This window comes from Cervus canadensis, chromosome 2 (genome assembly GCF_019320065.1).
Source record: "Cervus canadensis isolate Bull #8, Minnesota chromosome 2, ASM1932006v1, whole genome shotgun sequence".
In the NCBI taxonomy this organism is placed as follows: domain Eukaryota; kingdom Metazoa; phylum Chordata; class Mammalia; order Artiodactyla; family Cervidae; genus Cervus; species Cervus canadensis.
Genome location: NC_057387.1, coordinates 8,942,688 through 8,965,871, shown reverse-complemented (window position 1 = coordinate 8,965,871; position 23,184 = coordinate 8,942,688). Strand labels below are relative to the sequence as shown.

Below are 23,184 nucleotides of genomic sequence, written 5' to 3'. Positions count from 1 at the left end.
CTGAGCCACCAGGAAAGCCCATGAAAACTGGAGTGCATAGACAATCCCTTCTCCAGGGGATTTTCCTGACCCAGGAATCACACCAGGGTCTCCTGCATTGCAGGCAGATTCTCTACCAGCTGAGCTACCAGGAAAGCCCATAGATCCTTATACAGACGTAGGATATTAACAGGGAAGGTCAGAGTCAGGTGTCACGAACTTAAAATTAATACAGATCTCAATCCCTAAACCCTAGACAAGAAGGCCATGTGGCTTCTCTCCCCAGTGATCCAATCAGCAGAGGGGAGTGGGGCTCACTGGAAGGCAACAAATGAAAGGAGGTAGACCCACCCTGCCCAGAGGCAGTCAGCGATCAAGGTGACCTTTTGAAGTTCTTTCTAGACTGAGAAACCCATTTAAGCTTCTTGTACCTTTTTTTCCCCTCTACCACCCATCCCAAAATGCCCTTCCCAACGAAGATGGGCAAAAGATGGCTCTGATAGAATTCCACATGGAGTAGGTTATCCAAGGAAGTCAAGAGGCAGGCAGTGCGCGTGTGAACTCAGACCTTTCAGTCATGTCCGGCTCTTTGCGGCCCCACGGACTGTAGCCTGTCAGACTCTTCTGTCCATGGGATTTTCCCAGCAAGAGTACTGGAGTGGGTTGCCATGCCCTCCTCCAGGGAATCTTCCTGGCCCAGGGATCAAACCCGAGTCTCCTGGGTCTCCTGCATTGCAGGTGGATTCTTTATCACCAAGCCAACCAGGGAGCCCCTAGGCAGACAGTGACCAACAACCCCCACCCGCCCCCCAAAAAAATCCAGGCAGCAAGAAACCTCCGTGCCAGAATACAGTCCCAGTCTTGCCACCTGGATATATCACGCCGCCTGGTCAGAGCCTTACCGTAAAATAGGAAGATAATAATGATGCCGTCTACCTCACAGGGCTGTAAGAGGCTGTGACCCGGAGTGCCCTGGGCAGGCGCAAAGGTGGTCGCCCTGGGTCTGGGCGGCTTGGGGTTAATCTTTCCCACATTGCTCCATTCAGCGTTTGGCGGAGCTCTGGGCCGGGGGGTCCTGGGCCCACCAAACCTCTCTGTGGGCAGTGAGATGAGGGGAGCCTGTTCAGAGTTCAGCGGAGGCGGCGTCTGTGGTTAACATATAAGCAGGAGCGGTCTGGAGCAGTGGGACATTTCCCGCCTCAGGGCTACATTCTTGAAGTCACAAGTGCAAACTTGTTATAACCTGTGTTGGAGCAGCAGGGGGCAGCGAGGGCACGGTGGGGGGCGGGGGACTGGCGCTGAGCTGCCCGAGGCTGGTGGAAGGGGCGCAGGGCAGGTGGAGGGCGGGTGGGTCGGTGTGCCTGAGTCGCCCTGCTGGGTCCAGGCGCCGCCTCCGCTCAGACGTGCGGACCAGAGCGTGTGTGGGGCCGCATGCAAGAGCGTGCGCCTGTGTGTCTCTGCATATATGAGCCTCGTGGTGGAAGGGGGAGGAGAGGCGGGCAGCCACCGGCCGCGGTGCCTGGGCATGTGGAGCCAAGGAGTGGGCAGGCTGCGTGCCCCTTCCCCTGGGCCGGCCTCATGGAACCTGAATTCCAAGTCGGTCCAGAGACTGCCGGGCCCCGCCCCCTGGGAGCCGGGGCCACTCCCTGCCGGGTGCCCATCTCCCCAGCCTGCCCAGGGAAGGGGGGGTCGCCTCCTGCCCATCCCCCCCGGCCTTGGGCTCATTCCCCCGCGCTCCCTGGGCCCTCCGGACACTGGGGTGGGTGGGGGTGGGGGGAGGCTCTGAAAGCAGGTGACTGTTTGGGGGAACTCGGGGACAGAGCCCCCATTGTGCCCGCCCCGGAGCCGCCTCAATGGAGCTCCCGGGCACAAAGGGGCTTTGACAATGGGCAGGACATTAGTATGCAGGGCCAGCCCCTCGGCCCTCTCCCAGTCCCACAGCCCAGGGGAGGGGGGGCGCTGCTGCCAGCCTCGTGGGTGGAGGCAGGGGATGGGGCAGGGCTGAGACTGTAGAGATCTTAGCCCCCAAGGGCTCCCCTGGGGGCACTGCCCAGGAGACAGGGGAAGGAGACTAGCCCAGGGCCCCCAAACCTGCCACTTGTCAGGACTCTCCAAGTGGAAAAAGCCAGGGGGACTGGGAGGAGGAGGGGCAGTGCCGTGGAAGACCAGGATCCTTCCGCCCAGGCTGGACTCTTGAAGAAGCACGTGCGCAGTCTGAGCCCACCCACTTTTGGCCTCAGTTTTCCCATCTATTCAAGGGAACTGTGTGGGTGGGAGAGGCAAAACCAAGCAATAGGCAGCAAGGTCTCAAACCTCAGTCTGCCATGTCTCAGAGTCTCCAGGCTGCACGTGGGTCCTGACCGTCCAGAATCCTGCTCAGGGTGTGTGCCTGGAGTTCGGGGTGTTTAGGCTTCAGACAAGGTAGTGCCTACGGCTCAGCCCAGGGGGATCTGGCTGATAGAGGAAGAGCCGGAACTAGCTCCCCTCCACCCCTGCCCCCACCAGCATATGTTTGTCTGTCTCCCCCTCTGCCTCATCCCCTTTCCCAGGCTGTGGGAAGAGGCTTCTCCTCCTGGCCAGGGACCACCCCCCAGTCCCTCCCCGGCCTCCACTAGCACCTTCAGCACCTCCCTGCCTTCCCAAGGTGCGTGCACTGCCTGTGGCCCACAGGACAAAGGGCAGGGTTGGAGCAACGCAGAAAGGCACCCCAGGGCTGGGAGACCAAGAGGGAGAGATGCTCGGGAAAGGGCTGCAGGCAGAGAGCAGGAAAAGGGACGCCACGGAGGAGCAGTGTTGCTGACTACAGACTCCCTCTGCCCTGGGTCAGGAACCCACAGGAGAGAGGGTTGGGGCCAGTTTACAGAAGTGCTCCGGGCAAGGCACAATGGAAAACCGGGGCTGAGGAATGCCTTCTCCTGGCTTGCTTTCTCCTTCTGCAGTTGCTGTTGATGCCAGGAGGTCCTCCCCACTATCCGCCTTCCTGCTCTGCCCTTAGCCATGGATGGCACACTTGGGATTGCTGGGGGAAAGGTAAGGTCTGCTCCCCTCTCTGAGGATCTTGAGTTTTTTCCCTCCACTGAAACAGTCTGAGGGGGAGAGTGCAGGACTAAGAATTAGGACTCCTGGGTTCAGGCCCAACAACCCTGTTAACTTTTTCTGGGACCTCACACAAATCACTTTTTCTGTCTGGTTCAAGAAGCCCACATCTGCAACATGGGAAAGGTCAGTTCTGCATCACCCTGCCTTCTGGGCCCATGGGCAGTGGATTCAGGGACAAGGCTCTGGGATTTACTAAGAGCTCATATTATTCAGCATTATGTTAGGCCCTTTTCTAGCCTTACATCATCTAATTCTCAACAATTCTAAAAACTAGACACTATTTAAAAGTTCCATTTTATAGACAAGACAACTGAAGCCCAGAGATGTTAATAATTTGCCCAGGGTTGTACAACTAGCAAGTGATAGAACTGAGATTAAAGCTCAGTAGGTAGTCTGTCTCCAGAGCCCATGTGATGAATCACTATCCCATACTGCCTCCCTAGTGAAAATATTCAGAAGACCATGGGCAGCTGAGAGAAATCAGCCAGGATATTCAGATCACCGAGGGCTTTTCCAAACCTATCTTCGTAATAATGCTAATATGTCATTTGCTTTTTTTTTTCATTTTCATTTTCCATGGGTGTTCAGTAGAATTTTCCAGAATCAATGTGATATTGTAACATATTGAATGCAGAAGCAGATATGAGATACCAGCTGTCTTCTGTGAAGCCAGATATCACACAGATTGGAGACAGGGAGACAGTGCCACTTACTAAACTTTTGTTTTTAAATATAGCTATTTTTCATTAAAAATATGTCATTAAAGTTGACATCCAAAACAGGTTGATTGTTAATTTTGAATGAATTAATACATATTTTAAGTTTGCTCTCCTTTCTAACCTATCAGCAGATATAATCCACATGAACAAAACTCAATAATTTTTAAGATGTGAAGGGAGTCCTGAAATCAACAAGTTTGAGAACAACCTCCCTAGACACAGACATCCTTACCTTCTCCTCTTGCCATTGCCTGTGTCTTTTTTTTTCTTTTTTTTAAAGCAGATCAACCAGGGAAATTTAGATGTAGGGAAAAGGTCTTGGGGTTAGAACTAGGATGAGGGGTGAAGCTGAGTATATAATGCTAAAAGGTCAGGCTTAACCCCACTTGAGAACTATCTCCACATGTCTCCTAGCCTGCAAGCTCCCGCCCAGAGGTATGCTCAAGAACACGGGCCTGTCTCAGGTTGGATTCTGGTCTCTGCCCCTTTTGCAATCCAGATGCCCACTGACAAGTCCAACATCAGGCAGAGGCAGACCTTCCTGGTGAGGAGAGAAAACTTCTGTGGATACCCATGTGGATTTTTGTGTTTGGGCCGGCAATGCTTAATTTGCTGCCTATAATCTTAGGATGAAACTGTCTCCACAGGATGGGGAGCTTTGTAGGAGATAAATGTCTCTGGCAGTTCCCAGGAGAATTGGATAATAGGGTCTTATGTATACCCTAGTCTGGGCTTCCCAGGTGGCACTAGTGGATAGAACCTGCCTGCCAATGCAGGAGATGTAAGAGATGCAGGTTTGATCCCTGGGTCAGGGAGATCCCCTGGAGGAGGGCATGACAACCCACTCTAGTATTCTTGACAGGGTTGGACATGACTAAAGTGACTTAGCATGCACGAATGTGCACCCTAGTCTAGGACACTCCTAAGCTTCTAAAGCCTTAAAAGTCAGGATCCTCACCTAGAATTAGCAACCAGAAAGACTTTTTAACCTAGAATGAAGCTGGTCAGTAGGCACTCTGTGCCCTGGGGTAGAGGGATCCGGGGAGGGAAAAGATGCGCTTGCTTCAGGGAGTCCACAATCTGACAGGGGTGTAGGCCCCTCCCTAGAGGAGCCCCCGTTATTGAAGGAGACAGGATGTCCCCTCCAATATTACCACTGCCCAGGTTGTCCTGGGCAAAGTCACAGACACAAAGGACAAGGGACAGGCAGGATGCTGACACGAAGGGGTACAAAATGATAGAGCAGATAGGGAAATAGGAGGATGGAGATTTGCAGGAGGGGCAAGGTTAAGATCCATAGGTCTATGTGAGAGCCCAAGGTGGAAGGGTGTGGCTCGGGGACTGCCGTGGGATATGCTCCCCCAGTACAAGGTCTGAATAGATTGGGGTCCCTAAAGAGGGGGTGCTGGAGGGGATAGGAGAAAGGCTGGTATAAAACAGCTTGAAGACTGTGATTGGGAACTTTAGTCTGAAAACCAATAGAGATGTCTGGGTAGGAAAGGGGCAAGGTAAAACTGATGCTTCATGATGACAATTTCAGGGATGATTCCGTGAAGTTAAGGGAGAGAATCAAGGAGAAAGAAAGGCAGGAGTCAGGAAAGTCGTAAGGAGGCTGCTGTAGGCACCCAGGCTAGTGGGATGGACAGGCTGATCAGGGACAGGGAAGAGGTCGGCTCACACACCTGAAAGGAGTTGTGGGGGTGGGGGGAAATGGGCAGGGAGGGGACAGGCAGAGCCATGGGGGGACCAGGGTGAGATGTGGGGACAGGAAGAAGCTGCCATCTTTGGCTGGAAGAAATAAGTTGCCCAGAGTGGGGAAAGACACTATTTTAGGGAAGTTTAACAGCTCAGTTACATTTATCATGTCTTGAGTTGAACACAGGACATCTGCTTGGTGAAAACTTACGGAAAGAAAGGGCCAGGGACGTGGAGACCCAGGCTCTGGCTGTGGCCAGACTGTTGGAATGAAGAAAGGAAGCTCATCTTAAACAACTTGATAATTCTTCCTCCTTTCCAAAGTCTAGAAGGGTGGAGAGATAGAGTCCCAGGACAGACCTCAGAAAAAGCCCCAAGGAAGGGCTCTGGCAGGCCCAGGAGCCAGGCAAGATAATGGAGTAGAAAGAGTCACATAAGTGGGAGAACCACGACAACCAACAACTGTACCTTTTTAGTTTTCACTTGTTGAGCACCATTCCAGGCCCTTTACAAATACTGAGTCTCTTAATCTACAACTATAATTTTTGGCCCCATTGTAAGGATGAGGAAACGTGTAGCTACGAAGCGGCAGAAGACGGATAGTAAACCCAGGAAGTCTGACTCCAAGACTGTGCTCCTAACACTATGCCTCTGCCTCTCAGGCAACAGAAATGCACCCTGGGACTCACTGTGGGTCACACCTTCCTTCCAGAAGAGGCCTCTTGACCTGTTACAGTAATCCCTGCATGTCTCTGAGTTTCACAACTCCCCTCACAAGCCTTAATGGTGGGCTTTTTTTTTGTTCGGGAGCTTTTTTGTTTTTGCTAGAGTCCACAAGGTGGTCTCCCTCTCTTTTCCAAACTCCTTTTCAGATCTCTTTCCTTCTATGGACATGCTTCCTGAAATCTAGCCTAAGTCCTTCAAGTTGCAGCCCCAACCCTTCCCCCAGGTCTTCTGCCATTGGCCACATCCACTCCTTCAATACTACACCTTTTCAGGGACCTGAAGTGCTAATTAAGCCTTCTCAAGCCCATGCTTCTCCAGCCTCCTTCTCCAGGCCACCATTTCAGTTCTCACTTCTCTCTTGCATTCCAGAGCCAACCCCTCCCTTCTCCCCACAACCTCAAATCCAGCTCCCAGCTGGCTGACTCCCACGGGAGAGTTTTTCCCATAATCCCTTTCTCTCTGCCCTTTCAAGGTTCTGATGGTGGGAGGGGATGCAGAGGGGCCATGCAGATGCACTGTCTCCATGAAAATGTGGCAACACCTATAATAAACTTGGATGAAGGAGGAAAAGCATTGAACACTGCCTATGGAAGAGAAGGGGTGATATGGTAAACTCAGAAAGCTCTGATTTCCAAGAGCTGCCCCTTCCAACCACCCTTCACTGGGTGCTAAAACAGTTGGATTCCAGATCTCCCATCTCTCTCATCTTTCTGCAGTTTCATCTTAACAGTGTGCCTTGGACTCTCCCTTCTCTCTGCCCCTTCCAGGGCCTCACCATCGTCCTGGACAGCTTGGCCTCAACCGGGACTGTAGCACTGACCAGTCAGGCAAGAGAAGAATCTAGGCTGGCTGGGGAGGGGATTGAGAGTGGAAGTTTCTTCGTTCTGTCCTAAATAACCCTTGGCAGGAAAGCTGAGGGGCTCTGTGGCCCAACATCTCTTTCCCTCCCCACCAATGCCAGGGGGTTCAGCCTACCTTCCATCTTGTGTGCAGAAACCAAACATTTTACTAAAAGGTGCAAGAGGCCGTTTCTCCTTTTTGTACAAGTGGGTCTTTCTGCATGACTCACTCCCCCACCCAGAGCCCTAAACCCCTTATTCCATCAGTCCCAGCGTGGCCCTAGAGGATTTCATTTAAGCTCACCAGATCCAAGTGTCCCAGTCTTTCTGGTCCCTAGGGAGGGAGGGGAAGGAGGCCCCTGGGTCTTATGCCAGGCCCTTCCCTTCTAGCCCAAGCCAGTGTGCACAGAGGTGCAGGCGCAGAGATGGGGCACCCACCGTCCAGTGGGGCACAGGGACGAGGTGGGAGATGCCAGGGGCCTGACAACTAGCCCTCCCACACAAACAGATGTGTCCACAGACTGCATGTGGGGCAATGTTGGGGAGACAGATTTTTTCCCGCAGAGTAGGGGGCAGCAGTGGGATTCTGCATTGAACCACAGAAGGGATGAGACCATAACCCCCCCCCCACCCCAGTGGAGTCATTGCCATTTGATACCCACTGAGACAAGTTGGCTGCTCCGCTCAGGGTGGAGGGTGGGGGGACGGCTCAGAAAACAGCGGCTCCTTTCAGGACCTAGGTTGGCAAGGGCTTTGGGAGGCTGGACTGGCCCAGATCACCCCCAACACCCCCTCTCTCCCTCCCGCGCCACCACCACCAAAGGACTGGAGGGTGGCGAAAAGGAGTTGGCACTGCCTGGGCCGTGCTATTGCCTCTCTAGCCCAGCCCTGGCCCCCTCCTTGGCATGACGCCTTCCCTCCCTCGCCTCCCTCATTTCTTCCTCCCTGAAGAACTAACTATAAACCAGGACACCTGGTTCCTTCTACACTTGGTCCCTAGTACCCTGCTTATACTGTGAGGAATTAACAAGCCTGCCCCTCAGCACAGGATGGTGCCCACCATCATGCCAGGAACATAGAACAGAAATCCTTGGAGACTAGGGAGACAGTTTCAAGATGAAACTAAATGGAACTCAGTGGTAGCTGCTGGTCTCTCCTCAAACTGGTTTTCTGATACCCACCCCAAGCCCCCCTCATTCCTAAACAAGTGTCACTCCTGACAGGACACCAAATCTCTCATCGTCATCTCCCTCCCACCCAGAAATGCCTAAAGCAGTCCTGGTGAGGAAAAAAAAAAAAAATTCAAGCACCACAACCAAGGCAGACAGGCTAAAAATCTTTAGCCAGAATGTGTATCAATAAGTAACAGCATCAGGCTTTAAGCCTAGGCCTCCTTTGGGGTCCAAATTTGTATTGGTTTCTTCACCACCCCACTTTCCCAACTGTCTCACTCTGCAGAAGGAAGGGGGTTATTAACAGGGAGGTATGTCTTGAAATGGGAGGCAAGTTGGAGTGGAGGGAAGAAATTGAGTGGGCAGGGGGGCCCCTGTCATACCAAGTTACGACGACTCCCTAATCGGAGCAGTAGTTACACATACAGCTTTCTTCCGCTGTGTGAGCTGTGTGTGGGTGAAACTACGTGTCACAGCATGGGGACGGGGAAAGGGGCTGGGCATGGGAGTGGGAGTAACCTGATGATCCTGGGAAAAGGGGGCGCTGTCTGGAGTGCCTGTGGGGCGTGCATGGTTAGATGTGGTAGTTACTGTATTAGTTGGAAGGCTGTGATGCAACTGCAGGTCTGCCCAATAGGAAGGGGTATTAGGAAAGCCCCTTCCTGGGCTGAAAGCGCTGAGGTGACCAGCTTAGGTAAATTTCCCTTCTTGGAGAGCCCTTCCCAGACGCCCAAGGTGGGAGGCTAAGGAATAGGGCTGTACCACTGAGGCCAGTCAGGGTGGGGACCCAGGGACTGGGGGCCCCGGTATCTCCGGAGAGTGAGGTAAACAGGACCCGGGCCTAGGCGGCGGCACTCTTTCATTAGGGCCAGGGTCTTACCTTGGGTCCAGGGTGGAGTGGCCCCTCGGATGGGCAGCGGGACAGACGGACGGACGGGGCGGGCGGGCGTGAGGAACGGAGCTGCGCGACCGGCAGGGCCAGGACTCTTAAACCCGGAGCTGGGATCAGATAAGGGCTGGTCCAGGGGCCGGGGCTGGGGTCGGGCCGGCCGGGGGCAGAGCTGGGCCGGGCCGGGCCGCCCCCTCCCTCCGCAGCGCAGAGCCAAACTTTGCGTGAATGGAGGGACCTGGAGGGGCCGGGCGGGCGGGGGCGGGGGGCTCCGGACAGGCCAATGGGAACGTGGAGCGCCAGGCCCGAGCCGCCGGGATTGGAGGGGCCTGGGCAGGGGGCGGGGCATGTGGAGCAACGAAGCGGAGCCCCAGACAGCTGGAGGAACCGGGCAGAGAGCAACACCCGAAGACAGAGACCCAGACAGACTCGGGAGAAAGAGATGGAGAGACGATAGGCGAAGCGATAGAAGCCGAGCTGGCAAGGTGACAGAGGAAAAGAGAAGGAAGAAAAAGGAGGCGGTCGTGTCAGGGGTGGGGAACAGGAGCGGGAGCTGGCGGGGGCGGGCCTGGGGCCGAGTTAATGAGGTGGAAATGAATTCAGCACCCGCCCAGTGGCCCGACAGGCAGCGCCGAAGGGGCGGGCTCCGGGGTCTACCCGGCTATATCCCTCGGCACCATTTCCACGCTGTTTGCGGTTTTCTAAGCGCTGCGAAATGCGCAGACATCATTCCCACCTGCAGTGGCTTGGTTTGAGAGAAGACAGAACACGCAGCCCTAGTGCCTGGGAGGTGCTGGAGGCTGCAGAAAGGGAAAGAGCTCTCTACTTAGGAGGTCTTAGGTGGGAGGACAGACTTCCGATAAGGTCCCTAAAGAATGCAGAGGATTCAGGTACTAGGAGATGATGGGGAGGGAATTTAAGGCAGAGACAACTGCATTCACACAGTTCTGGCAGGACAGGAAAATACAAGTAGGCTTGGGAAAGAAACAGCGACAAAGTGGTCCATCTTGGACTGGAATATAGGGTGGTGGTTCTCAACCTTATCATCACAAAGGGCTTATTTAATTATCTGAATCCATGTTTTGAGAGGTTTTTCTCCACAATCTCGCATTCTTGGCATGTATTAAGAAAGAAATCATTTATTTCCCCATTTCTATACATTATAGATATTTAACTACTAATCAGTAAACAGTATTATCATATTGAGTTGAAATACATCTTGGGGGGAGAAAAGGAAAGAAACTTGAAATTTTAGCTTAGTTCAACCTTCTAAACACCCTATAATGGATAAATGTCCAAACAGCCCCCATGGTGGGGGGTGCGGGGGCGGAGGGGGTTGTACTGGGTTTGAAGGTAAGCACCCCAGGTATAGTGATTGTGGTGAGGGAAGATCTGGACCAAATATAGAGCTGTGCCCATTCATGGTCAGCTCTGAAGGCGGTGGAGAGCAATGAAGGTGTCTTGAGCAGGGGGGAGACAAAGCTATAGCAGAATTTTAGGGAGGTTAATCTGGAGGTGAGCAGAATGGTGACTCAAGAGGAAATCTGGGAGCAATCCTAGCCTCTTCCTGAGCAAAAAGGCGGGTCAGGAGGTAACCTGACAACAATTCTAGATTTTTCCTGAACAAGAAAGGTGACTCAAGATGAAACCTGGCAGCAATCCTAGACTCTTTCTTCACCTCCCTTATCTAGGCATTGCATCTACTTTCTAAATCCCATAAATCCCACTCCCTTCCTCTCTAGCTCATCATCCTGCCAGTGGTCCAGGACCCCATCACCTCTCACCAGGATTACTGCAGCAGCCTTCCAACACCCACCTTTAGTCATTCTCCTCTCTAATAATCCTTCAAATCATGAAATCCTTCTTTTAAAAAGAAACGCCAATGTCTCTGAAACACAAATCTGACTGTTTCACTTCCCAATTTAAGCTTTCAATGACTGCCCATTATCTATAAATCAAGTCCAAATTCATAACCATGGAACAGAAGGCCTCTTATGACCTGGACCACTCCAGTCTCATCTTCTTCCACTGCCCCTACATCCCAACATACAGTTTCTGCCTCCAATACTCAAGGTTTAGTCTTATGTTCTCTTTCCATGTCCTGCCCCTGGAGCCTTCATCACTTACATGGCTCCAACTATGTTTCCTGAGTTATACCCAGATCTCTGTCTTTAGTCTTAGGCTGTCTTCAGAGGGTTACCTCCACAATTCCAGTTCCTTGCTGGGGATTTCCACTCTTAATTGGACAGGCACCAAATTGAACTCATCATCTTCCACCCCAAGTGTGACACTTCTCATGACTTCCGTCCTTACTCTGTGTTTCTCCCGGTCAATCATAATAAAAAGTTAGAAGTCATCTTCATTCTTCACCCTTACCCTGTGCTCCATCCATTGGCAGGTCAACTAAATTCTGTCATGTCTCCCTTTGGCCTATTTCTCTAGGATATTCTTTTTCATTTCATGGCCACTTTTATGGTCAGGAAGATCCCTAGCAGCCTAGGACTTTGACCCGCCCTTCACCTTTCCCTCCAGTCTCAAAGGAAGAGGCAGCCTGTATTCACCCTGTGTCCTTGGATCAAAACCCGAAACTGGTGGCCCTTGCTAACAGGTCATAGCCCAAACTCGCTAGCTTGACGCTTAGAGTACTCCTCTGAGGAGTTGGGGGAGGAAGAGTCAAAGAGCAGAAGCAGAAAGAGATACCCAGTGGTGAAGAAGTCTCTGGAGAAGTTCCTTACAAATGGTCTTCACTTCTGTGTAGTTCAGAAAAGTCATTCACTGAAACTCAAAGTGTGGCAGGACTGGACAGTTAGAAAGCATTTAGAAGCTCTAGAATGGCAGGTGTGTGGAGACGGTAGAAAGTGCACAGATAGCTTGAATGGCATTGTTAAGTTTTCCATTTTAAAATAGTGATTTAAATAGAAGTTTTGTTCTTTTATGTTTTATATAATTATAGAGATATCTATTATGTATATTGCTTTTTGCATAGTCAGTTTTTAATTTTTGTCTTGTTACAAAAGAGAAGTCTCAAAACAGTCACTAGGAGCCCAATATGGAATCAATAGTAAAGGCATAGGAAATTCATATTTGTGAGTGTTCACTATGCAAGATACACATATTACTTGAGATGGGAAAACAGAGAGGTTTGGCAGCTCACCTATGGTAACATAGCAGAAAATGTTAGATTTGGAATTTGAATCCACATATGTTGGACTCCAAAGTTTGTGTCAAGGTAATGCTAGAGTGAATTTGCGTGGTTGAAACTTAAATTCATCACTATGAGCACACGTTGGTATGAGAAATTTGCCAGGGTTGCAAAGTCCAGTGTTTCCCAATTTGGGGAACCGTCTTCCTTTGAGGATCTCCCCCCACCCCATTCCTCACTTTAGCAAGTTCTGTCTTTCTTATTTTCAATGACTTCTTTCCAACTCACTCCTTCCAATTTCGGCCTCATCTCCTCTTTTATCTCATCCATAATAGGGCAGGAGCTTCCTCAGAGCACAGAGGACAGCAGAGATGAGAAGGCTGTCTGGGGAGGAGAATCCACAAGTGGCAGCAGAATGAGGGGCTCCTGCTGGGAAAAGCCAGGGGACAGAAGGACGAGGGAACCTGCAGGTCAGGAGGCATGAGAGGCTCAGAGCAGACAACACGTTACAGTCACCTGGAAATAGCAGATGTTGGCAATGCTCTCCACAGGATGCCAAGGGGCATTTTAGTGTTCAGGCCCCACAAGGCTGAACAATTTCCATTAGTACTAGGGTGCCTACTAACTGGATAATTCAGACCACAGAGGAGAAAGCCAAGAGAGAGACTGAGTCTTCCCCCTCACCCCCAGTCATGAATGGATTCATTATTTAGATATACCACTTCCTTTCAGTAAATGAGATATGCACAAACTCACATTTATAAGACATAAGTTACGGGATGCTTAATCACATTACCAGAGTGCTCTTCCCAGAATCTCTTTAACTAGGTGGTTCCTCTTGTGCTGGTCAGTCGCTCAGCTGTGTCTTGACTCTGCGCAGCACCATGGACTGCAGCACTCCAGGCTCTTCTGTCCTCCACTGTCTCCTGGAATTTACTCAAATTCTTGTCCGTTGAGTCAGTGATGCTATCTAACCATCTCATCCTCTGCCACCCCCCTCTCCTTTTGCCTTCAATCTTTCCTAACATCAGGGTCTTTTCCAATGAGTTGGCTCTTCACATCAGGTGGCCAAAGTATTGGAGCTTTGGCTTCAGCATCAGTCCTTCCAATGAATATTCAGGATTAATTTCCTTTAGGAATGACTGGCTTGATCTCCTTGCAGTCCAAGGGACTCTCAAGAGTCCTCTACAGTGCCACAATTTGAAGAATGAAGTCTTCAGCACTCAGCCTTCTTTATGGTCCAACTCACATCCATACATGACTACTGGAAAAACCATAACTTCGACTATACGGACCTTTGTTGGCAAAGTGATGTCTCTACTTTTTAATACACTGTCTAGGTTTGTCGTAGCTTTCCTACTAAGGAGCAGGAGTCTTTTAATTTCATGGATGCAATCACCATTCACAATGGAAACAGTGGAAGACTTTATTTTCTTGGGCTCCAAAATCACTGTAGATGGTGAAATTCATCATGGTGAATTTCATGACTGCAGCCATGAAATTAAAAGATGCTTGCTCCTTGAAAGAAAAGCTATGACAAACCTAGACAGCATATTAAAAAGCAGAGACATTACTTTGCCGACAGAGGTCCATCTAATCAAAGCTATGGTTTTTCTGGTACTCATGCATGCAAGTAAGAGTTGGACCATAAAGAAGGCTGAGTGCCGAAGAATTGATGCTTTTGAACTGTGGTGTTGGAAAAGACTCTTGAGAGTCCCTTGGACAGCAAGGAGATCAAACCAGTCAATCCTAAAAGAAATTAATCCTGAATAGTCATCAGAAGGACTGATGCTGAAACTGAAGCTCCAATACTTTGGCCCCCTGATGCAAACAACCGACTCATGTCCCTGATGCTGGGAAAGATTGAAGGCAGTAGAAGGGGATGACAGGATGAGATGTTTGGATGGCATCACTGACTCAATGGACATGAGTTTGAGCCAGCTCTGGGAGATGGTGAAGGACAGGGAAGCCTGGAGTGCTGCAGTCCAGGGGGGTCACAAAGCATCGGACACGACTGAGCAACTGAATGATGATCACCACCCTCAGTGATTTCGGAGCCCAAGAAAATAAAATCTGTCACTAGTACTTTTCTTTTTTTTTTTGAATGAGGACCTTTCTAACTGGTCCAGTGGAAAGAAATTCTATTAACACCCAATGTACTGCAATAGGAGGGAGGCAACAGGGAATAAAGGGACAACCAGGGACCAGGAGCCAGGAAGCCCGGATCTTAGTCCTGTCTATTCTCTTGGGACCCATCTCTTACCTGTAAAGTGAGGACTAATTCTGGACTACCTCTAAATGCCTTGACTTTTAAATCCTGGTCTACTTCCACCCAGTCCTATAAAGCAAGATAGACCTGTGTATGAGAAGGCTCTGATCCTCTTGCTCTCTTGAACTCAGCCAGAAGACAGCAAAGCCCTCAGCTTCAGAAGCCCACTGTGGCTCCATCTGCTTGGATCTGTGCTCCACTTCGCCCCACTTCACTCTAAATCTCCAGCCACATGCACTCCGGCAAACATGTGCTCCCTCACCTCTGAATTTTCTAGGGCCTCATCTCCCTTCAATTTATAGAAATTGTTATAATCTATCTGATTGCCCTCCTTGCTCCATTAAGCTCATATCCTCAACCATCTCCTGTATTCTCCATCTTGCTTCTTCTCCCACTTCCAGCCTTTTACCCAAGAAGTTTCATGATATTGCTCAAGGAAACCTTCCCAGATTGGTTGATCCCAAGGCTGCCACATACAGTTGCACAGTCTGTGGACTGCACAAAGGCACCTGCTGAGGGGGCAAACTGAGGACCAGCATTCAGTTTGCCTTTTGTTGCATCATAGCTCAGAGCAGTGTTTCCTGGAGGGACTCCCGTTTTTATTCTTTTAACTCCAAAGTACCACTTGCTACATGCCATAAGGAGTACATCTGCCCAGAGAGGGTTCCTTTTTGCGATTTTGTACTAAGGTTCTTTATAGACCAGCAATGTGGCCCCAGCTGTGACCCTCCTGCCCTCAATATTTTCCAGTTCCAAACCCAATCTCCCATCATCACACTATACTGACATATTTAATTGGTTCCTTGTAAAGTTGTTTTCTTCATCCCATAATACTGAGAGCTGGGATCTTGCCTATGTTTCTTCCTCCTGGTACCTGAGAAAATGTTTTTTTCCCTTGCTCTGTTCAAGTTCAATGATAAACAAAGAGTTGAGGTTAGATACCAGGTAAAATCCAGGACCAGAAGGGTCTGCAAAGCAGGGCTGGGGGTTGTGGGCTTCTCCTTTGTCAGCAAGGCTAAGCTCAGGCAGCCCAGACTGAGGCAGGGGGCTGGCTGATACAGCTTCTGGGGGCCCTGTCAGCCCCGCCATCGCCCCCTCCAGGAAACGGGGCCCGTCTTGTGCAAACACGTTCTTGCTCAGGAGTCTGGTTTCTTCTCCCTGAGCTCCTGGCACAATGGAACCAACGTGAGTGGCTGCTTGGCAGGACAGAGAAGGGCAGGCTAGCAGGCCCAAGGCTCAGGTGACAGGGCTAGGCCCAAGAGACAGGGATGCTGACGGGGGCTTTAGCTGCCCTCCTGATGCCAATCTCAGGCTGAAAACTCGATATTTCCTCTTAGAACAAGAAACACAGGCGAGAGGGCTAGGAGATGAGGGCAGTGTACCAGGAGTGCCCCCTGCAGGTCTCACTAGGTGGCACTAGAACTGGAGAAGGTGGCACTGGGTGGGCGGGGATTTCAGGAGATGCCTGGGCGGAGGGTAATGAGGAGCAGAAGGAAGACCATAGCTAACATCTTCCAGGTGGCGCGAGTGGTAAAGACTTCCCTCGTGGCTCAGCCGGTAAGGAGTCTGCCTGCAGTGCAGGAGACCCGGGTTTGATCCCTGGGTCAGGAAGATCCCATGGAAGAGGGCATGGCAACCCACTCCAATATTCTTGCCTGGAGAATCCCATGGACAGAGGAGCCTGGCAGGCTGCAGTTCATGAGGTCACAACAAATCAGACACGACTGAGCAATTCAGTGGTAAAGAACCCACCTGCCAATGCAGGAGACATAAAAGGCACAGGTTTTTCCCTGGGTCAGGAAGATCCCCTGGAGGAGGGCATGGCAACCAACTCCATGGAGCATCCCATGCACAGAGGAGCTGACAGAGTCAGACATGACTGAGGCGTCCTAGCACACACACGCTCATTGAGTACTTACCACATGCCAGTCACCGCCTCATGTAGTCCTCACGACAACCTCCCCAGAGATGAGTAACACAGCTGTTCTCAGTTCTTAGATGAAGAAACTGTTCAGAGAGGTTAAGAAACTTGCTCACAGTGACCCAGCTCCTAAGGGACAGAGTGGGGACCTGAATCCAGTACTCTGCCTCCTGAGACTGCATTATTTAGCACTCCCTTTTCCACCTTGCCAAGCCACTTCAGGAACGTCTAACTGGCCAGTATCCATTTCTACATCTTCTTACTCCTTTAGCTGGGAGTTGGTAGCCAAAAAAAAGAGAATAATTTAACTCACTGTTGCAACTTTAAGGTAGCTGGAGAATTGATCAACACCTAGGCTATAATAATACTGATAACAGCAACATTTGGCATTTGCCTACTGCTCTGTGCTTTTAATTATTTCCCTGGGGAAAGTGAACATTAAAGTATTTCCATTCCTCCAATTTTTTTCCTGATTTTTTTTTTATCAGTGCTCCTGAAGCTATGTCTTTACAGTTATGATCAATGAATAAGAATACTTTGGGGATTCCCTTTTGGTCCAGGGGTTAGGACTCCACACTTCCATTGCCCAGGGCACAGATTTGATCCCTAGTGGGGCTTCCCTGGTGGTTCAGACAGTAAATAATCTGCCTGCAATGCAGGAGACCTGGGTTCAATCCCTGGGTTGGGAAGATCTGGAGGAGGGCATGGCAACCCACTCCAGTATTCTTGCCTGGAGAATCCCCATGAACAGAGAAGCCTGGCAGGCTACAGTCCATGGGGTCGCAAAGAGTCGGACATGACTGAGTGACTCAGCCCAGCACAGGGAACTAGGATCCCACAAGCTGAGTTGGTGGCCAAAAAAGAGAATACTTTCATGTTCTGGTTTTATGTCACAGGCTGCCTACACGCATGTTTACATATATGAACACAGTAACTGCTTATATTGCTTTGCCATAGATGTTGCATTACCAAGGGAGTGGAGCGTTGGGATGTGACACAGATGTGTGAGTGTGACCCCGTCTCTGCAAATATCCAACTCTGTGACATTCAGTAAACCATTTAATCTTTCTCAGTTTTAGTTCTCTCATCCATAAATAGAGAAAATAGTACTTATCTCACAGGGTATCACCCAGGGTTTTAAATGAGGTGTGTCTCGCTCAGAGCTGAGACTCAAAGAATCCTTAGTAGTGGTGTCAGTATTCTGTGCTTATGTGTCTCTCTCCCAAGCAACCGTGTGCTCCTGGTGGGCAGGGACTTATTTCTGTAACTGCTCCCACCCAGCCCATTACCTGGCACTTGGGCTCCATAAAAGTTTGTTGAATGAAGAGTTAGTAAGCCCTAACCTAGCCTTTTCTGTTGGACATCTGGGCTGTTTCTAGAGCTTTCACTGTTAACAAACTATACTTCAAAGCCCTTCTATTTACATTGCCTCATTCAATCTGTACACCCTGTGAAGTAGGTGGAAAGGCTATTTATACATATCCATGTCCCGTGAAAGAGGGAACAACGGTGGCTGACTGAAATGATTCCTGTGGGTCACATCACAAATCAGTGACAAAGGTTAGAACCCCTGACCCTACCTCCCTTCCTTGGGTGGATCTCTTTTCTTTCTGACTACCGACTTCTGGATCAGAGTGGCCTCTCCAAAAATGAAGACTGTGATGGGGGGCCTGACCAAGAGCCTGACTTGAACCCAGGAAACTGCCTCATGAAATCATATTACTCAGCACCGCCTTTTCCATCTTGCCAGGCCATTCCAGGAACTTCAAACCTTCTAGCACCCAGAAGCCCGACTGGAGGTAAATCCCCAGGAAACGAAATGCCTAATTCCCAAACACATCAGGGCTTGTATTTTCTCAGAGCAAGGAGCTTCTTAGGAAAGAGCCAGCATGCCAGCTTTTCTTCTTCTTTTTTTTTTTTTCTGAGGGGGTGAGGAGGCGAGCATTGAGTTGTCCAGGAGGAGGGACTTTGGTTAAAAATAGCTATGGCGTGTGGATCAGCCTCTAGTGGTACCCAGGACTGGGGAGGGGAGGGGGATGCTCTAGAGCTGTCGCCAGACTGGTTGCTGTGGAAACAGGAGAGGAGCAGGGGAGCCTGGGAAGTGGGGATGACACAGATAGCAAGTCCTAGTCAGAGCTGCCGCTACATTTAGGAGAAACAGCAGTGCTTGCGGCTCCCACCCTCCAAGGGTGCTTGGGGTGAGGGGGAGGCGGTGTCAGGGGCATGGACGCTACCCCCCAGGGGTCTCTGCTGCCGGCTACTCTCCTCTCCACACGCTGTGAGTTGAGTTGCGGGGGACTTGGGTTTGGGCCCCTATTTCCAAGGCAAGTGGGGATTTGGGAAAAGCTGGTTCCTGAGGGAGTTTTCATCAGATCCCCTTCCAAAAAATAAGCCCCCTTGCAGGCCAGCACTCTCAAGTGGGAGAAAGGGAAATTCAGCAGAATGCAGCACTGGGGTCTTCTGAAAAGGGGACACAGCATGCACATTAAATAAGGAGGAACAGGCTGGAGGAACAGGACTCTTCGGAGGGAAGCTGCAGAAATTGAGTCTTTGCTCCTGGGATGGAGGCAATCATTTCACACCTTTCCTGCCCCATTGAGAAAAATGCAGCCCCCACTTAAGGAAGATAGGAGACAGAACACAATCAAAATGAGGCTCATCTAGATCCCCAGGGCAATGGAGGGTGAGAGAGTTCTGGGGACTATCAGACTCTGGGGTTTCTTTCTCACACCTGGGCAGAGAAATCTGCCTAAGCAAGCAGCTTGGGGGTCAGATGACCTAAGACCTTGAGAGAACATCTGAAAGCCCACCTGGACGGAAGCTGGAATAAGTGGGCTCAGGTACTTTTCTGCAGGACCTGTGATCTCTAAGCCAATCAGTGCTTGGAGATCACTTCTCAAGGATATCCTGGGCTGCAGGGAGAGAAAGGGACACTCACCACTGGGGGAGGGGAAGACCCTAACCTGCCATTGCACTGGGACTCCTGGACGTGTCCCCGATTCCTCCTGAAAAATAAATATAGGGGATGCCCCCAAGCTCCAAGCCATCTTGTTTTGGTTTTCCCTCCTGCCCTCTACCCCAGCAACACACACAAACCACATATAAACCCACACACACCCACAACCTCCAAAGATCTACAGAACACTTCACTCCAGAACTTAAATTCAAGAGTGCTGGCTTTGGAGTTACACATCCAGGCAGTTTCTCCCCAGGACCTGGTCAAATGTCCAGACCATCTGTGGTCCTTATGTCACACTCTTCCCGTCCACCACTCTACTACAACCAGTCCAGGATTCCTTGGAGTGGGAGAAGAGGATGATTCCCAGGAAGAAGGGAAGGTTGAAAAGCCTTGAATCTTTATTCTTAACCTTTCCTCATATGGGTCATACCTCTTAGAGGTCCCTAGATGGCTATGGAAGGGCTCTGGGTCTCTCTCTCTCAGGGCAGATTGCAGTCCAGAGAGCTGCTCACAGGGAAGAATTTAAAACAAAATCAGGTAGGCTTCTCTTGGAATGTGAGATCTGGGACATATGGAGGGGGGCTGTTGTGAGGATAGTAGAGGGAGGTGGGAGGCTGGGGTGGGGAGAGAACTGAAGGGAGGAGAGAGGTAAATGCTGGTGCTTCGATCACTTATCTGAGTTAATGGCTCATCAAGAGCAGGTTGCTAGAGGCTTACAAGCCTGACCTTGATGAACTTTGTGCTTCTTTTACCCCGGCTGTCCGTGTTGATCTCACACCCTCCGACCCTCCTGCCCATTTGCAGGCTGTCTCCACTGTGGAAATAACCCAGGGGAAATGGGGCTAACACTACAGCTGCAATGACCAGCGTCAGTCCTCAGGGAGAATTCTCAGTGGGAATTTCCTAAGGTGGGAATGTTCAACCTTTGCCCACTGGAGATCTTTCACTCGCTTTCCACCACTTTCATTTCTCCTTTGTAAGCTTCTTGAGAGGAAGAGGATGTGCGGGGAGGGGCGGTGGGTAGAGTAAGCAAGGTCCAAGGAGGGAGGAATGGGCAAGACTTTCTGGGTCTGTCTCCTGGTGAATGGTAAAAGAACCTGGTTAGCTGCCAGGCTGAAGGCGGAGATCAGGGATAAGGGGACTGCCTGACTTTAGCCTGGGTGGGGTGGAAGTGGGAGCCCTTTGGGCAGGGAGGGCTCTGCACTGGGGAGGAAGATGAACCACCTGCTTTCAAGAAGCTCACAGTGTACAGATCTCAGGAAAGTCCCTCCTTGCCCAGGGCCTTTTGCCTGGGGGTGGCCGTGAGGTGCTATACAGCCCAGTTAGAGGCGGTGGGACCAAGATCTCTGTTACCACGCCTCACCCTTTCCCTCTAAACTAATCAGTCACGCAGAGTGCGATCTAGTTCATACACCCTATCCCACCGGATCCTCACGAGTTTGTGAGCTGCGGGTGGGGCCAGGGAGAGCTGTGTGTATCGATCGTTCCCATTCTACCGATGCGGCCAGCCGAGGCTAAGAGGCAGCAAGGGGCTCGCACAGGGCCACCCGGCCCCTGCGCGCAGGCCCGGACGTCTCGGTCTCTCCGGCGGGGTCCGCTAATACGGCCCACCTCTCAGCCCCTCCAGGCCCCGCGCCGCCGCCCGGGCCGTGACCTCGCCGCCCGTGGCCGCGGCCATGGCGCAGGAGAACGCCGCCTTCTCGCCGGGCCCGGAGGAGCCGCCGCGGCGCCGCGGCCGCCAGCGCTACGTGGAAAAGGACGGGCGCTGCAACGTGCAGCACGGCAACGTGCGCGAGACCTACCGCTACCTGACCGACCTGTTCACCACGCTCGTGGACCTGCAGTGGCGCCTGAGCCTGCTCTTCTTCGTGCTGGCCTACGCGCTCACCTGGCTCTTCTTCGGCGCCATCTGGTGGCTGATCGCCTACGGCCGCGGCGACCTGGAGCACCTGGAGGACACGGCGTGGACCCCGTGCGTCAACAACCTCAACGGCTTCGTGGCCGCCTTCCTCTTCTCCATCGAGACGGAGACCACCATCGGCTACGGGCACCGCGTCATCACCGACCAGTGCCCCGAAGGCATCGTGCTGCTGCTGCTGCAGGCCATCCTGGGCTCCATGGTGAACGCCTTCATGGTGGGCTGCATGTTCGTCAAGATCTCGCAGCCCAACAAGCGCGCCGCCACGCTCGTCTTCTCCTCGCACGCCGTGGTGTCGCTGCGCGACGGGCGCCTCTGCCTCATGTTCCGGGTGGGCGACCTGCGGTCATCGCACATCGTCGAGGCCTCCATCCGCGCCAAGCTCATCCGCTCGCGCCAGACGCTGGAGGGCGAGTTCATCCCGCTGCACCAGACCGACCTCAGCGTGGGCTTCGACACGGGCGACGACCGCCTCTTCCTCGTCTCGCCTCTCGTCATCAGCCACGAGATTGACGCCGCCAGTCCCTTCTGGGAGGCGTCGCGCCGCGCCCTCGAGAGGGACGACTTCGAGATCGTGGTCATCCTCGAGGGCATGGTGGAAGCCACGGGTGCGCGGGGACCCGAGGAGGAGGAGCAGGGGAGGGGAGCGGGTGGGCGGGGAACTGGACCGAGAGGAGCCAGGGCGGACGAAGCAGGGGGCGAGGAGGGATGGAGGGACTGGTAGAGAATGGATGGAGAGGCTGGTAGAGGACGAGAGAGGCTGAGGTGAGATTCGGGACCTGGGCTGGGAGAGGTGTGTGAACAGAGTGATCCCCGGGAGCCGAGAAAAAGCAGGAATTCTCCGAAATAGTCCTGTCAGGGGCCCTGGCTGAGAGGTGCAAATAGGGGGAGAGGGGAAAGTAACGACAGTAGCCAAGCCAGTGGTTACTCCTCGCCCTGCACGGTTCCAAAACACTTTACCCCTCTGAGCTCATTTAATCCAAGCCCCATGAAGGAGCCCGCTGAGGTTCTCATTTTTTTGCTCATTTTTCAGGGAGCAGGATGCCCCAGGGAGAAGTTAAGTTGTCCACAGTCCCAGGCTAAGTAAGCAGTGGACGCGGGCAGTCTGGCTTCAGTGTTTAGGGTGCAGAGTAGGAAGGGAGATTTAGGTTTGCGATCTTTCTCAATACTGAGAGGTCCAGGCTTCTGGAATTTGATGGTGAAGGTTTTCCATGACCTGAGTTATTCCTACTCTGAACCTTAAGGAGAGGTTGATAGCTGCTCGCAGCTCTACCTGGGTTTCCCAATCCATCAAAAGACTCAGTCTCCAGTGATAAAGAAAACAGATGACCTGAACATTTCGAGCCCCTTTCCAGGAGGAACTGGCAATGTACCTGTAATGTCAGAGCTTTCAACTCAGGCCTACACAGTGAAACGTTTGGGAGCAGGTAGGACAAGAGCAGTGTAGCAGGACCAGCAAATGAGTCCTTTGATACTTGAGATCTAGAAGAGGGAAAGGGTACTTCCCTGGCAGTTCGGCAGTTAAGACTCTGAGCTGCCAATGCAGGAGGTGGGGGCTCGATCCCTGGTCTGGGAACTAAGATCCTGTATGCTTTGGTGGGGCCCAAAACATTTTTTTTTTTTTTAATGCGGATAGAAATGGGAGGAGAAGATTGCAAGTGGATAACCAAAGGCCCAGCAGGTGGCCCTGTGGCTCCTGCCTGTGTTGTCCCCTGCTGGCTTATCCTAGGTTGGTGCCAGCAAACACACTTCACCCTGAGCCTGTACCGCTGTCTGCCTCAGTCTTCCTCACTCCTTCCCCCACACCGTACCCCGACCCCCGTTCCTCTCCCTCCCCCCACTCACCCTGCTTCCTTT

At 51.7% G+C, this 23,184-nt stretch overlaps 2 protein-coding genes across 7 annotated transcripts in view; one reads left to right on the top strand and one right to left on the bottom strand.

Moving 5' to 3' along the window:
* KCNJ10 (potassium inwardly rectifying channel subfamily J member 10) overlaps positions 1-9,516 on the bottom strand; it is a 34,879-nt gene extending 25,363 nt beyond the window's left edge. Inside the window, exon 1 of one of the 2 annotated variants that reach the window (XM_043452040.1) lies at positions 9,110-9,516. The gene's annotated coding sequence lies outside the window, so the exon portion shown is untranslated. Of the gene's footprint in view, positions 1-881; positions 1,029-9,109 lie in introns of those variants that run through there. The other variant, XM_043452048.1, reaches the window with a different exon arrangement.
* Positions 1-23,184, top strand: part of KCNJ9 (potassium inwardly rectifying channel subfamily J member 9) — a 59,397-nt gene that overhangs the window by 31,794 nt on the left and 4,419 nt on the right. The window contains exons 4-7 of one of the 5 annotated variants that reach the window (XM_043452006.1): positions 2,919-3,009; positions 18,201-18,249; positions 20,214-20,317; positions 21,028-21,935. In XM_043452006.1, the coding sequence (XP_043307941.1) occupies positions 21,086-21,935 (850 nt within the window). In that variant the 5' untranslated portion in view covers positions 2,919-3,009; positions 18,201-18,249; positions 20,214-20,317; positions 21,028-21,085. The other 4 variants (XM_043452031.1, XM_043452013.1, XM_043451998.1 and 1 more) reach the window with 4 other exon arrangements.